At 37.6% G+C, this 17,227-nt stretch overlaps 1 protein-coding gene across 1 annotated transcript in view; it reads right to left on the reverse strand.

Annotated features, from left to right (window-relative positions):
• The window catches only part of DPYD (dihydropyrimidine dehydrogenase), a 518,537-nt gene that overhangs the window by 463,904 nt on the left and 37,406 nt on the right, over positions 1–17,227 (reverse strand). Inside the window, exon 3 of the mRNA XM_015812569.1 lies at positions 11,181–11,263. Within this exon, the coding sequence (XP_015668055.1) occupies positions 11,181–11,263 (83 nt within the window). The remainder of the gene's footprint in view (positions 1–11,180; positions 11,264–17,227) is intronic.

The raw sequence follows: 17,227 nt of genomic DNA on the forward strand, positions 1-17,227 counted from the left end.
TTCTTTACTCAGAGCATATTAGGAAATCTAGATACCAATGTAACAGAGGCAAGCAATTTAGATTTGTTGTTTGCTCAAAAATACCATTTTCAATCAATAATTCCTTGATATATTTTGAATTTTCCTACCAAATATATTCAAGCTTTACTGCCAAAAAAAGATTCTTTTAATTGCCTATTTTCCTTTTCCCCCTATCCTCTTTTTATCCTTGATATAAGACAATTTCAAGCCTTATGCTAAGAGCATGAAATCACAAGATCATCACAGTAACTCAATGTTACAAAGAAGTGTCATTCCTGTTGTGCTGTCCAATTACAAAATAGTAAAGCAGGGATAGTGCACAGCAATGCTGTTTTTTTTCTATTTGTTTCAGTAAGTTTAGCACAGCAGGAAATGTGGCATTCTCCCTAGATAATGTGTCAAAACCGCAGTTAGAATTTAAGTGCAAATGGAAGTTATCTTAAAGGCTTCATATGTAGGCTAATAACCTCAGTTGCTTAAATGAGATAATTATACCTTACATAATATATTTTACTTCAAGGATTTGGTATCTTCCTTTTAATATAATAATAATCTGCTCTGGAGAAGAAAATGTGAAAAGGGGACCTATTGCACTGTAACACTTAACAGGCCTTTAGGTGCTCAGCATTATTTGCACATCATAAAAATATGGTCTGCTTTCTACTTTTCAATACATTTTAGTTAAGAACAAACCAGTTTCCAAGGTTGGTTGAAAGGACTGAAATGTCACCTGCTGTCAGAATTCAGAAACATTATTATTACTTTTCCATGTCAAGGGATATACAAAGGGTATAAAAATATGAAATTAAATCAATGCAAATAGTATGCCACGAACTTTCATAAGACACATTCAAATAAATGACTGAAGTCACCCTCATAGATCAGTGTTTAACAGAATTAAGTTTAAAAAAAAAAAAAAACTCAAAATTTTGAATGATGAAATAAGTAGAGACAGGGCAAGTTTAAGAAGCATTTTGCCTTCTCTTTAAAATATGTGTTAAAGGAGCTAAGAACTTTAAAATTTATCATCAAAAGTCCTGGAATAGTTTGGACTCACCCTATTTGTATCTGCTTGTTAACTTATTGCTCATTGTTGTTGTTTTTTTCATCAAGAAAGCTCATACTGATGGAGGGCCACATTCTGCGTTAGTTTTATCCCTGCTACCAAAGAAGATTCATTCACTAGATTTAGGAAAAAGTACTAAACAACTTGGAATCCAGTCACCTACAAAGCTGTCTTAAGTTTAAACCAAGCCAAGATACCATGATCTTAGATTAGAAATAGTGGGGACTGTCACCATTCAGCAGTATCACATTACTTTCTTTAGCATGTCTGCTCCCAGCATAGTTATTATGTAAAAATGTAGCCACCATTCCTCTGATAAATTGAGTCTTCCTTGAGTTGTTTGCCTTTTTGTAGTTTCATTCATGTTGTCCTTTGGGAAACAGTACAAAAGAAGGTTGTCAGTTTCATCTTCAGAGAGAAAGTTTATTCACTACCCCATTTGAGTATTACAGTTCTGGGATATTTGTGGTCCAATCTTGCCTAGCATTTTTAGGATCAGCCAGGAATCAATTATACTTTATAAAGCTATGCACTGAACTCCCAATTTAATAGGAAATACTAAAAAAAAAGAAAATAATTTTGTCATCCTATATTTCTTTTGTGATTCTTAATTTGAAAAATGTATTGACCAAAATTGCAACACTTTCCAGGTGTTTAGAATTACCACTTTATCCACTCAAATTTATTGTAACGGGGATCTGTCCTTTGAAACAATATGAATTTACTGTAACAGAAGTTTCAGATTATTTTTTTTCAAAATTTAAGATTAAGATGCATCACACCGCTCCTTAACTCTTAGAGATATAGTGACAAGTTGTCAGCAGCTGCTTAAAGTACCATCATGCTCAAAGATATTTTAGGACAAAACAATACAATGTGCTTGAATAATGAAGTTTAATTTGAATAAAATATAATTGTGTCCTTTTTAGAAAAATAAAGGAGATTACATAAGACTTTTGTATAGATAAATGTTCTCTGTTTCACATTTTGCAATAATAGATTTTTTAAATGATTCAAATTTTCCTTGTAAGAAATATCACCTAGCATGAGCATTAATCATTTATCTCAGAATAACTGTACCAAAATAAACAGTATCAGTATTTTAAATAACCTTCAATTCAAGAAACAGACATTTTAGAATACTGTAGAATGCAATTCAGAATAGTGTTAATAGCTTTTATAATATAGTAGTATATAAATCTAAATAATGTAAGTTTAGATATAATTTAGGTATAAAATACTACACACCCATATCTTGTTGATTGCTGAACAATATATGTTACTCATTTTCAATATTTATAATAAATAATTTTTAAAACTTAATATACAACATTAAATTCCTATTTTTGCTCAGGAAAACTAGCAGTGTACAAATCAGCATCACACCTTGCAATTTAAGTTCTTATAAGCCTTGTTTAGTAGGTTATAGGCTTGTTTTCCAGGAAAAAAAATATTTTCAAACCAGATGAGTAAAAATTAAAAGAACAATTTCAGTATATTTTATTCCTTAATTTAATGCAACCATTTCAAGTACCTGGTTTTTTTTTTTCAAACAATTACTATTAGTTAATCTAACAGGAGAATCAGTTTGGTGTAGTAGTTAAGGCAGGCTAGAAACCAGGAGACTGTGACTCAATTTTTAAAAGACAATTGAACTTTCTTGGGTTTTTTTCCTTGAAAACGTTTCATTTCTTATCCAAGAGGCTTCTTCAGTTCTGTTCTTCAGCATAATTAATGTATATAAAATACTACATACCCATTATGATTTTGTGGGGCCACATTACTAAATCTCCAGGGCCATATGTAGCTTTTTTTTGGGGGGGGGAGAGAGAGAGAGAGAGAGAAAGAGACAGAGAAAGGAAAGCAATGGTAAAACAGAACTGCAACATTATAGTTGGCTGATAATGGCAGAAACATCATTTCTAGTGAATAATTTGATCCAAAAAGGGCAGGAGGTAGTCTTATGCCTAGTGAATGTCTACATTATCTCACTCCAACTCCATTCAGATTCTTATTCAATTGAAGAATCTAGATCCTTAAAGGCCAAACTTCAGTTCTGAAGAACACTCTATTGCAGAGGTCGCCAACCAGAGGGAAAGGGAACAGCTGGCAAATTTGTATGGAAATGGGACCACACACAAACATGCGGCACTAGTGGGTACGTTTGTGCATGCACGCAGGCACTAGCACCACCACTAGCGCCCGCATGCATGCACAAATGGGCCAAGCATATCCATGTAGCACTAGCAGTCTCATTTGTGCATGCGCTAGCGCCACTACTAGTGCCTGCATGCGTGCACCAATGGGGCCATGCATGCTAGCGCAAGTGGGGACGAGTGTGCGCATATATTTGCGTGCACTGGCTGGCCAGCCTGTCTCCGGCCCAGTGGCCAGTAGGTCATGGCCTGGTAATGGGCTGCAGCCCATAGGTTGGGGACCCCTGCTCTATTGGCTTCTGAGCTGACAGGCAGCTAAATAGGGACAGCAGCAGAGAAAGTACTCAAGCAGAGCTCAGCAGAAGGCATCCAAGCATGTGAGATTTAAATAAAGGAGATTTATGATCAAACTCTAGAACATCCATGAAATTCACTGAATATAACCCTTAGGAAGACATCCCTCATTTCACTTGCTTTGCAATGTTGTTCTAAAAATGAGAAGAAAGACGTGTGATAAATAAATTGTGCTCAGTTTCTCTCTCTCCCCCCCCCACATACCTAGAAACACATAAATTCAATAATACCAGATGTTTTTAAAGATTGCTGCTATCCTATACAATAAAACTCTTTTGGCATTCATCTTAATTTATGTGGAAATACATTTTAAAATGGAATAATTATTGGCTGGACCATAATTAAAAAACAACAGCAAATGTATAGTTTGTGAGTTTGAAGACACAATCATGGATTAAGTTGTATAGAATGCTAGCCTATGCCTGCCTTGTGATCAATGAAGTTGAGAAGGGATTTATGAAAACAATTGTTTTTCTTTGTAGTCATCTGGTCATTAGCACTCTCTTAGAGCTGTTGAGGCCACTTGGGACTTTATGTGTGCCCTCAGGGTCACCTGATTCAGCAGGAACAAATGCAGCCTTCTTCCTTAAAAACACTGAGTGACTGTGTCTGGAGATACTCCACTGTCAATTCTCAATGAACTGGCACTGCATATCATTTACTTTTTGCAAGATCCAAGATCTACTTACTTTTCATTTATTTATTTAGTAGACTTATATGGAGCCCATATGAAGCGACTCTTACAACTTAGAATCATAAAAGTTGAAAGTTGTGTGCAATCTAGGGATCTTCTCGGACTCCCAACTCCTACTCCATGAGCAAATGACAGTTATAGCGAACAGGATCCATGCACCGGTAATCTGGTATGCCAGCTGCACCCTTTCCTGAACCTGGAGGCTTTTCAGACAATCATTCATGCCCTGGTCACCTCAGGTTTGGATTATTGTAATGTACTCTATAGGGGCTCTGCTAGAAAACCATTGAGAAGTTATAGATGGCCTAGAATGCAGGAGCACAGGCAAAGTGTGTTAATGTGGTAGACCTGGGGTCCTCAAACTATGGCCCGTGGGCCAGATGCGGCCCGCCTTGTCTTTTTATCCGGCCCGCCAGGCGAACATTGGTGGTATAATGCAGGGCTTTTCAACCAGTAGTATGCTGGCACCCTGGTATATGACCCTGCCTAGCCTAGATAAGTGTAGCGGAGAGAGGGAACAAGCTAAAGCAGTGCAGTAAAGAACTTGCCTTGAGAGAGTCATCAGGAGTTGCAGGGCTGCTGGGGTGAGACAAAGGCCCCAGGATCAGCACTTCCACCACACCCAGAAGAGAAAGGAGGAGGAGGGCGGAGACAGCGGAAGGTATAAAAGCAGGCAGTTTTGGCAGGAGAGGGAGAGAGAAAAAAGATGCAGCCTTAAGAAGAGGAGTCAGCTGGAGCTGCACCGAAGAAAAAAAGGGGGGGAAGAGGAGATAAAACAGATCAGCTGGTAGCCGATCTATAACTTTGTGGCAGCCATCCATGCCGGGCGCACACACAAGTTGCAGCAAAAAACAGGCAAGAAATGCAGCTGGGGAAGTGTCATCCTCTATGAGGAATGAAGAAAGGCATCATCAGCTGGAGGTGTTCTGGGGGAGGGGATGCTGTGAGTGGAGTAAGAGTCAGCATCTGCCACCCAGCCCCCAGCCTGCCCGTTTTCGGAAGGCAGCACCGCACTCTCCTCACAGCGTGGAGAGGCTGGGTCGGGCAAGGCAAAGCTACCTGAGAAGCTGAACCTGCCTCCGCACATTCACAGGAGGTGGCGAGCAGTGCAGGGCCAATTGCTGGTCACCTCCAGTCAATGCTGCCTTTCTTCATTCCTCCCGGAGGGCGACCCTTCCCCAGCTGTGTTGCTTGCCTGTTTTTCTCCCTCCCTCATCGCAAATATCTTCCTACCACTCTGCTCTTAAGGCTGTGCGGCTCTTGTCCAGAATTTACAGTGGCCTTTCAAGCCATGGCCACCAGCCACGCTGGCAACATCTCCCCCTCCCCTTGTCCCTTCCTGGGCACGGAGGAAGGAAGGAGATGGGAATGAGAAAGAGGGAGGGAGGGAGGAGATGAGGAGGGAGGCAGGGAAGGAAGGAGGGGAGGGAGGGAGGAGATGAGAATGAGAATGAGAAAGAGGGAGGGAGGGAAGGAAGGAAGGAGGGTAGGGAGAGAGGGAGGGAGGAAGGAAGGAGATTGGAATAAGAGGGAGGGAGGGTCTGAGGTAAGTCCTGCCTTAGTTCTGCCCTGCTGCCCTGCATCCCCTTGCCCTCTCCTGGCCTATCCTGGTGGTCTCCCATCCTATCGCTAAGGATGCTCTGGTTATAATCATTAATTTTTTTCCAACTATAGTCCGAGGGACAATGTCTGAGGGACAATGAACTGGCCCCCCGTTTAAAAAGTTTGAGGAGTCCTGTGGTAGAGTATAACTAACTGGGTGTGAATAACACAAACAGTACACCAGAACCTCTGGAAACCACCTTGTTGGAAGACTCTGCTTAAGGATTATTGTTTCTTTAATTAACAACCTTATCCATATAGTTTCTTTTCCTTTAATTGTTTCTAGTTCAACAGAACGGAAGCTTCAGGAATGAATTTTTCTATAATAGAAATAATCCCCTTTATTAGGTGGGGGAGGAGGAGATTTATGTAACACATTTAGTTAATTATGTTTTTCTTTTCTTTCTTTTAAGTGAAACAGTAGTATTTTTCTGTTTTTTAAAAAAGGAAATAACCAATTAATTTCCTCTATAAGTTACACAAAAATATTAAAGTCAATTCATCATACTTATGACCCAGGAAGCAAAGGGAACAGCAGAACCTTGAAGAGGGATTAATTAATATTGCTGGTGATTTTTCATTAATAGAATTTACTAATGAAAAATTTTCTGTCAAAGATTTAGGCAATGAGAAAAGGCACCCAGGAATTATAAAGTGTTTATAAAGCACTAATAAAAGCACATATTTATAAGTATAAACACATGTTAGTTTCACTTCCACCAATGAACATACAAGTCCTAGGCATGGAAACAATAATGTGATTTAGAGAAAGGAATTTAGGCCTTGAAAATAACTTACTATTCAAGTTAATATAAAAAAAAGTATAAAGCTCTAAAACAAAAATGAACAGCACAATCCTGTATATGTTTGCTTGGAAAATTAAAGATAGGACTGAAATCTAAACAGAAAAGACAAAATAGCAAATAAAACTGTAGAATGTCATACTTCATCTTTCACGCAGGTTAGATTTCAACCAGAGGTTCTTGGTGCTCTCTAAGCTTGGTTGTTGCATCTTGTTACCTACTTTGGGTAATGAAACATCTGCAAGAAAACAACTAAGGCAGTGGTTCTCAACCTTTTTAATGCCACGACCCCCAACCGGTTGTAAGTTGAGGACTAAACCGGTCATAAGTCGAGGACTAAACCGCTCGTAAGTCGAGGACTAAACCAGTCGTAAGTTGAGGACTACCCAACCGGTCGTAAGTCGAGGACTTTCCCTGCCCGGGAGCGCCGCGCATGCGTGGTTCTGCCCCCTGCGCCGGCCGAGGCATAGCTGGCAAGCGGCAGAGACGGAGCAGGCCGACCACCAGCTGGCCCAGCTCAAGGGAGGTAAGGCACCCGCCAGAAAAGGGGAAAAAAATGGCGGACAGCCTTGCTTGGTGACCCCCGTGAAATGGTCGATCGACCCCAAATGGGGTTGCGACCCATAGGTTGAGAACTGCTGAACTAAGGGACCCTCATTTCAACCCTGAGCTATAAATATTCTCCCTTTCAATATTTCAACTTACAATTTTCTAAGAAATCTGAAGGAAAATACATTTTAAAGGTTTTTTCCGGCATTTTGTCCACATCAGAATAAATCTTCAATTTCATTGCTAAATTCAGCAATATCAATGGCAATAATTATTAGAAAACAAATCAGCCGGTTTTACTAGCAACACAAAATGGCAATTCTGCAAAATATATGAAACACAGTAGCAAAATAGACAAATGTGGATAAAACATGCAAATGTTTTATGTCAGATAATGCGGAAAATGCCAAGGTAAAATAAATTTTAAAACCCAGTATTAATAATATTCAGTTCCCACGTTCGCTGGAGTCGCAGGGATTGGCCAGTCAGACTTCCTTTTATTTAGACCAGTGCGATTGTTATACACGTTTTCTGCAAGTTGAGGCACACTTCAATGGGCATTTCGACGGAATGCAATAGTTTATAACTGGCAGTTCTGGCCATGTATAATATGTAACCTTAGGTCAGTTAAAATTAAACAATTTTGGTTTATTTGAGACAAGTGATTGAAGGAATGTTCAGGGGAAATCATATCTCTCTACACTCCCATAATCCCCCTTCGCTATAGTATTCTCTAAGGAGAATAGCTTGCTCTCCAATTTATCTCTGTAGCTCACAAAGTAAATTAAAATTCCCAACTGGAAAAAAAAACCTCAAGAAATTACAGATGAACTCTCAGACAGTATAAAGTAGAGAACCACCTAAGCCTATAGAATCTTATAAGCCTTATAAAAGTTGGAAAAACAACTCGACATAAACATTCTTTGTCACCAGTGGATAAAGAAGATGATTTCATCAAATATCAATCTTGCAATCAAGCTCAAAACAAGACTTTCATGGGCTTCTTGATTTATACTTTAAATATATTTAAGACAGTGCTATTACTTTTTAAAGCCCTAGAGACAGCTCCCATTGTGGAATATGTTGACTATGAATTATTAGTCAACTGAAAGCTGCCTTGTTCTCTACCTGAAAGCTACATTGTCTTGTCTATGTTTTTAAACAGCAGATCAGAAAATAAAGCACACAAATATTCTAGCGTATGCATGCTGCTACATTAGCAGCCCATATAAAGACTGTATAAGTGCAATTAATACAAAATAAATATTGAAGGTCTAGTAATAATGAATAAGCATTTTAATGCTTTAGAACTTCTGCTGTCAGTATTACAACCTGTTATAAATTCAGTTTCTCAATATATAAAGGGGACTCACTAGGACAGGGGTCCCCAACCCCCAATCCGTGGACTGGCACCAGGCCACAGCATGCCAGCAACCGGGCCACGCAAACATGCAAAACCCCTTCCGCAGGATGCAGGCAGCACATGAAACCATGCCCTCTCTGATCGGCAGAAAAATCTTTCTCCATACAACCAGTCCCTGGTGCCCAAAAGGTTGGGGGCCTCTGCACTAGGATATAACCACCAGTGCTTCCAGTTAGAGTTGGACAAAATTCTTGTACTGTAGTACAATCGAAGCATTTTTTGTAAATTATTACGCTCTATTTAGGTAAAATTTCAATAGATATTTTTCAGTTGAGTTTGACTGAAAAATATTAAGAGCAAATAATGGGAAAAAAAACTTAGTGTATCCTGTTGTAAACTTAAGACCTGCCACTTTTATTATATGTTTATGGTTCTTAAATTTGGACCAAAGATGTGATGAAGAAAATGTTATACTTAAACTCTTCCCTTAAATTGCTTAAAGCACAGAATCCTTTTGTCTTCAAATGCACTGTTGTAGAGAACCAGAGCAATGAAACACGCAGACCACAATATTAATATTGCTTTTTATGTTCCACAGCAATTAAAACATTTGCTTTCCTGACAGAAAAAAATGTAGTTTTATGAATAATTTCTGTGTATGTACTTTTCCCCTTTGTTATTCCCCCAGTCTTCAAAAAATGAATTGCTAGATTACAGCACAAGTTTATTTGCTGTGGATGAACATACATTTTGAAAATGCGCATTCCCTTTTTTTTTGAGAATAACCAATGCAGTTGTCAGAAATCTGCAGCCTGTTTTTCCCCATTACTGATTACTTTGTACAAGACATTGATCATTGCACCTCTCTTGTTTCTCTTTCCACAAGAAAATAAAATATAAAGTAAGTTCTAAACTAATTACCATATTAATGTCAGAAATTAAAGTTGGTTGCACTTTTAGGACTGAAAAAAATCTTTTCTACTTTTTGATTTTTCAGGGAAGAAAACAACATTATATTTATAAGCAGCTATGAACTAGTATTTCAACCATCCTTGTCTGAACTTATTTAATTTTTCTATTAATTCCAGTAGGTAAAAATGAAACAAACAATCATATTGTAAATGTTTTATTTTCTGATTGCTAGGTTCTCTTGTGATTTTTATACCCATTTGATGCTCAACAAGGATTAATCATTACATTTCAAATTTGCAAATTAGCTTCAAAGCAAGCAAATACTTCTCAAACATAATTCAGGAATTGCCAAAAACAGCAAATAAAATGCTAGGAAACATGTTTGGAGATCTCCAAATTATGTTTCAAGTTCTTTCCATAGCCAACAGCTTGATTCAAAATATGCAAATCTGATCTTACTCATTTATTTTATTAAAAGTCCTTGCTTTTCTCCTAAGCTTAAGTGTAGTTCTCAAATAGTTTGCTGCATCAAGATTGCTGAATTTAATATGACACCAAACATTTTTAATATTTGAGGAGAAAAAAACCTGAATGGCCTCCAAGGGTTCAGAGATGTCATATTTTCAAAACTTCTCACGAAGGCCTGTTCTAGGACTATTCTCAAGTCAGGTTTAAAAGAAGTCCTATTGCTTCTAAACCTGATGTTATCCACACCAATCATTCAAATTAAACAAAAGCACTCTATGAGGAAGAAGGAAAAGCAGATATTTTAACACTGGGATGTTAGGAAAAACTTTAGAATGATTCAGTACAGTATTACTATCCAATCAGGTACAGAGGCAGCTGGAATTGTTTTAAGATGAGTGCAGCTAATTCTAGCAGAATAACATCAATGCAAAATATTCCCAGCATAAGTTTAGATTTCCTCTTAAGCTTGAAATATTTTTTTCTATTTTTCATACATTCTTAAAAACAGGAAATCTACACCTTCTCTTGGATTACAAAACAGAAAGAGTCCCGCAATTGTAAACATTTGCACCAATAAATATGCTGAACATCTGTGCACGATTGTAGCAAGACTGCAATCTTACCACCTACTCCTGGGCACGAGGGACTTGAGTGAATAAATAAAACTGTGAGAAGCCATGGGTTCCTAAAGTTGAAAACGAACACCCTCCCCCCCCTTTTCAAGAAGGAGGTCATTCATTTTAACATACAGTGGTATAATCCCATTAAAGACTAATAGAAAAAGAAATTATACAGGCTGCTATTTGGTGAGAATTAAATACAAATTAAGAGCAAATGCTGCTGAAGTTTTTTTTTTTAAAAGAACCGCTATACAATTTCCTTAATACTTGCACAGTTTAGATGAACAATTTTCATTCATTCACACAGTTTATTCTAAATATAAAACAAGGCACCCCTTAAGCATTTTTCGTAACAAATTAAACATTTACGTTTTTTTAGTGTGTAGGGAGGCTTAGCATTCAAGCAGCTTCAAAACCGAAGCACGGCCTCAAGGGAAGCCTCTCCGCTGACAAATTAATACCTTAGAGAATAGGCCTGAATGGTGGCAATGAACTCATTTGTTCCCACAGTAATGAAGAATGACTCTTTCTTTACCACATCTGTGACTGTTGCTATGGTGACCCAGACTTACCTCATTGCTTCTCGAAGGGCTCCACGCTCACCCAGAGTCGTGTGCTTGATGTCATCAAAATTATTTTCCAGTTTCTCACAGGTCTGCAATAATAATAGTAATAATAATAATAATAATAACATAAAACATATAATGCAGACAGAAGACTCTGCATAAAAAGTAGCATTTTCAAGTTGGGCAAATCCCCCATTCTAGGGGGCTAAATTGCCGGCATTCATTCTCAGTGCAAACATAGCTGATTATATTGATTACATATTCACACAAATTACTCATTTTTGCTTTTAATTGCATAGCAGTAATTAAAAATGACACTGTGAACTCAGCAACAAAGTACAGGTGAAATTTGTACGGTTGCTATGGCAATCCTCTTATCAACATTTTATGGGGGGGGCGAATAAAAATTTCTTCCTAATGTGTGTACATGTTTTTCTATATGTAAAACAGTGAAAGGCACACCATCAAATAGTTCTGCTTAAATACATAAATGTACAAAAGAAATATAATCAGCCATACATTAACATCATAGGAAAATGATCCTAAATCCAACATTTCTTAGAGTACATATGAAAGCCCATTTGATCAAGTACTGTCCTCAGCTAACTGTAAAAAAGAAAGAAAACTTGCTTCAATAATGACTGAAACCCTGAGTGAATCAAATTAGTCTTCTTTGCCTAGAATAGATGTGCTCAGTATGTTCGCAATCTAGATCTTTGTGGTAAACCCACCGAAAATTTGCTGCTTCTCCCTTGATTGTTATGTTTTATTATAGCTTGAGGTATAAGTTGTAGTTAACATTTCAAATACATCAAAGCCCTACAAAGGCTCCACAGTTATTATCTCTAAATGGGCTGCTGAAACTAATAAAGTATTTACTAGCCAAGCCATATTTGCAAGATTAGTCCCAGTGATAGCAGCAATATCCCGGTTATCTGATGGGTTTGAAGTTATTGTCATCTCACAGCTGAGGACCTGTAGGGAGGTTCAAAATATCTGCCACACAACAGACATTATGATCGATTTAGTTGTTCTCAGGGGCACCACCTGCGAGAAATATCTGCGGTGGCTTTTCCCCAAACAAACGCAGTTACTCCAAACCATAATAGTTACAGAACCACACCATGAAATTACCTACTCTAGACTCTTTCCCTCATCCCCAAACCAATGTATACAAATACATTCTCAGAAGTACAAGTACAGCCTGATCTTCTGTTAACAAAACAGCAAAAATTAAGGAGCAAATTTAAGATGATTTCTCTCTTCCCAATGATTGCCCTGATGCTTTTTTTTTTAAAAAATAAATTCTTATAAATTCCCTCTTTTCACTATGATTCCTGTTCTAATTTCTAATTTGGTATTCTGTAGCTACATCATCTCTATATTCCTGATCTTTTCCTTTCTTGCCAAGTGCTTCTTAAGAAAGATAAAAGGTGCATTTCAGAATACGTTTTGATTGAATTAGTTATGGACTCCAATCATCCACAAGATATGATAAATTGTTAGTGGAGAAATGACCTGAGTCTATTCACATTGAAGCATGCTATAGTCCTGTTGTTTGAATTTAACACTTTAATACACCTCTTCAAAGACGCTTTATTCACCCAGAGCAGCTAGATTTCTTCAGTCCCTCGGGAACCAGATCAATCTTTATCATTTTCTTTCTGGACAGGAACTGGATTGAGTGAGATCACATTCAGAAAAATTCTCCCTTTACTTCTCCTGCAAAGAGCAATAAATACAAAAGAACCCCAGAATCAGGGGTATTCCATCCCATGAAGAGACACCAATGAAGCAGAGAGCTCCATAAAAATCCATCTTCCTAGGGTTCCGTTTAAGCCTGTTCTCCCCCATTAAGACTCTCATAGCCTCCAGCACAAGATCAAAACATCACCAATCAGGCCTTGTTAGACCTCTTTCAGTGGCTTCATGACAATGTTAAATAGTGGAGAGGATCAACCTTGTAGCACCATCAAGGAGCAGCCACTGATCCAACCAGCCTCTTCCATCACCACTAATAGGAGCCCCCTTGCAGTGGAAGAAGCAGCATCACTTAACACCTACTGTTGATATAGGAGGATATTGTGATTGACTATATCAAAAGTTTTAAAGGGATGTAAAGGAACAAGGATGGGTGAGCTACCCTCATCTAGATCCTTATAAAGGCAATCTACCATAGCAACTAAAAGGGGAAGGTTGGAGATCAAGTAATAATTTCTAACACCTCTCAACCCAGGAATGTCCATAGCCTCCTTAATGGCCAGTAGCAGTGTTTTTCTCATAATGAGGCATTATTAATCTCCCAGGTCAAGTAAACTACTACAATTGCACAGATAGCCAGGAGAGGCAAGGATCCAGTCTATAGGTAAGAACTGTTATGTTACTTTCTGAACAAAACAGAATGTTATGCAAAGCCAAGAAAAGGAGGAGGATATGGTTAACCCAATGCAATTAAAGGCATGAGATAAGAAAAAGAAAAATAATTAAAACTAGTGTATACCAATACACCACTGAACATCTTGATATCTTCCAGTCCTTGAAAACTATCCTTCAATCACATCCATAGATTGCTTCATCTTTTTTGTGTGGAAAAGGTCTCTTTTTCGGAATCTTATCCGTTTCACCTAACGATTCCTTTCTTCTTATATCCCATTCACTCTTCCTTCATGTATTCATTCTAAAAGTTGATCTTTATTCAGTCTCACTAAATGACCAGCACAGCTCTGTGAACTTTTTTCATATTGCTTAGTCACTTTTTTATTTAGACCACAGTTGTTTGGTAACGGGAGTTACAGAGAAATGTTGTCTTTATTACAAAAGAAAGCATACTTACTGCTTTCTAATTTGCAATCAATATTTCTACTCTACTATTTTTAGAGGCTTAACTGTTCTATGTTGCTAATTTACTTTCAGTCTCAAATCTAATTCTATTTTACTATTCTTAACTACTTCCCATTCTTACATCCCTACTTATTTTCTGTAACAGTCTAATATTCTCACATTTCTAATCTGTAATCTCTATAAAACTTTGTATTTTAATTTTTAGCTGTATCCTGATCCAATTATTGATGCTATCAACAACCACTCCTGCCTGCCTGTTGTCAGCTTTTTAACCTGAGTTCAACCATCTTGTAATGGCTTTTGCCACATTTGCTTCTGGTTCCACCTCTGTTAGCTCTTCCAGTTTTAGCTTTCTAGCATGAGGTCTCCTCTTTGGTCTGCTCCAGCCTGACCCTTTCTGGTCTACTCTTGCTTTTAGAAGCCACACTCATGCTTCACCCTCTTCTGTCACAGCTGTTTTACAGACTAGAGGGTGAGCTGCCTTCTGTCTCCTTAATGGGGAGATGACTGGAGTGATGAAGGCATGTCTAGATGTTGATTGGTTGTAATTCAGACTCCTCATCTGGCTCTTTTTCAATAATTACTTGGCATTCCCAAAGTGGGAGAAACTAACCACTTTCTCTCCCTTCCTTATACTTTCGAGTTAGTCTTATCTCTGGGACACAGACCTTGACAGTTTCTGGTACCCTGAAATTTCCAAAGTACTCACACAAAGTACTTCCAAAATACTCACACACAAAGTACTCAATTTTACTTAGGCAATACTTGATTGGGCTTCTGCCATCATTAAGAGCCCCACCCCCTACCCCCCCAAAGCTTCTTTCCTATTTTTGCCAAAACTTTCCTCTCCTCCACTGTTTCCAAGTTGCCTGGCTGCTTAAAAAATGTTGGACTAAGAATGGAGAAACATATGTTGTAGTTCATGCTCACAAGTTCCTTGAATGACTATGGACAATTATTCCTTCTTAACCAAATTTTATTCACAGGGCTATTGCTTTGGGGAAAAAAATAGAAAGAAGAAATACTGAGTATGTATATTTTGAAATCTTGAGTGAAAGACAGGCTAGAAATCTAATAGACAAAGGAATAATTTGCAAATGTTAAATCATTTTTCCTGCCATATTACTTTTATACATAGCTGATTCATACCTAAATTTGTAGATATGTATTTCTCATTGCATAATTCAATCTATCCAACATTCACTGAAAATTATAACACATGTGCATTTACATCCCCACATACATTCTGTATACATGTATACATTAAAATACTAAGGCAACATCAGTGCTAAAGCTAGCATTTTATTTATTCTCATGCATTATTTACTTAGTTTTGACAATATATTGCTCTTACCACATTTAGCAACCAAATATCACCTCCACAGACACAAAATTTTATATACTTTGTGTACTTTAAATCAACAAACTTGAAACAAACTTTATTTTTCACAGTTGTACAGTTATTAATGACTTTGTAAAACAAATATCAGATCTACATGTTCTCTATTAGAAAAAAGTATATTGTACTTCACAATTTTAGTTAATTTTTCTGAACATCTTCCTAGGTACTCAAAAATTAACTCCCATGTCATTTTTCCATTTACTCTTACTTACTTTTTCCTTTATATAAGGGAATAATCAGGGCTTTTTTTGTCATAGAACGCACATGAACGGAATTCTGGCACCTTTTTTCAACGGATTTGTGCATGGTAACATTAATAATATTACCTTACCTTGAACAAAATCCTAGCCTTTTAGATATACTAAAAATTAAAGGGGTTTTTTTCAACTACAAAGATAAACCTTGTAGGGTAGGCCAGGTGGGTTGTACAATGTGTGTGAGTTCTGGCACCTTTTTTTTGTTTTTTTACAAAAAAAAGCACTGGAAATAATAACATCCTCCCAAATACCTCACACAAATAAAGTTTTGCACACATTAGGCAAGGAACACAACAACTCTAAAAGCAAATAGATTGATATTTTAAAATTTCTTCACTTATATCTTCTACAACAGGAATCTTAAGACTTTTTATCATTCTCACAGTATTTATTTCTTCCTTTTCGGCATTTATTTTTCATAGAAATTTACAGTTAGAACAACTGTTCCAATCCTGTTCTTTGACATATCATTCTGATTCTCACACAAATCTTTAAAGCACTCAGTTTAGGATTCTCTAACGTCAGTTCTTTCCAAAATAATTTCATCACTTTAATTTTTAATGCCATATAAAACAGGTACTTGCTAAGTCATCTTCAAGCACATTTTTATCTTTTCATCAAAATTGTTCTCCATTTCCTTTGACTTATTAAATTTTAAATGACTCTTCGTTCTTTGATTACATTACATACAATACATTACATTACATACAGTAAGGGAAATTAGACTTAGATAAGAGTTGTTTACTGCAGCTATGAACCTCATCATTGTGCAGTAATGTGTGAGCTCAGAAAAAACAAACAGGCTTCCTTCAGAAGCAGAAGTTCCGCACAGATAAATCCAAGATCTAGTTATCAGGGGTAATGTTTGTCATGCCTGTTTTTTTTTTCTATGAGTTTCACTGAAAATTTTTATTCAACTTCCTTTATGGATTCTGCCTATATGAGGATCAAGGATCATTTCCGATTCTGGTTCTAAGTCAAGTAACTCAGCATACTGTTGTACTTCTGCAACAGGCCACTGACTAACTGACTGTTCCAGAACTGCAGGTTCATCCTCCAGAAAGCCTCCAGAAGCTGTGAATGCTCCAACACTGGAAGTTTTTAAGAAGAGACTGGACAGCCATTTGTCTGAAATGGTATAGGGTTTCCTTCCTGAGCAGGGGATTGGACTAGATGGCCTCCAAGGTTCCTTCCAACTTTACTATTATCATTATTATTATTAAAGCCATTTTCTTTCCTAACCTCATCTGCAGATATCTGGCAGCCTACTGTCTCCTGAATTTCAACGTCAGGACCTGGGAAGCCCTGCTTCTCCAATTCACTCTTACTCCTCAAACAGGCTCATAACACTAGATCCTTAATCTAGAGCAGTGATGGCAAACCTTTTAGAGACCGAGTGCCCAAACTGCAACCCAAAACCCACTTATGCATCGTCGAGTGCCGGGTGGGTATGGCCCATTGGCTGGGTGTGGCCAATTGAGTGGGCGTGGCTACGGTGGTAACGGCAGACTGGGTGGGACTAAAAAGTTCAATCAATCAATTTCAACTTTGCA

Source organism: Protobothrops mucrosquamatus, unplaced genomic scaffold, assembly GCF_001527695.2.
Source record: "Protobothrops mucrosquamatus isolate PMUCROS unplaced genomic scaffold, P.Mucros_1.0 scaffold96, whole genome shotgun sequence".
Taxonomy (NCBI): domain Eukaryota; kingdom Metazoa; phylum Chordata; class Lepidosauria; order Squamata; family Viperidae; genus Protobothrops; species Protobothrops mucrosquamatus.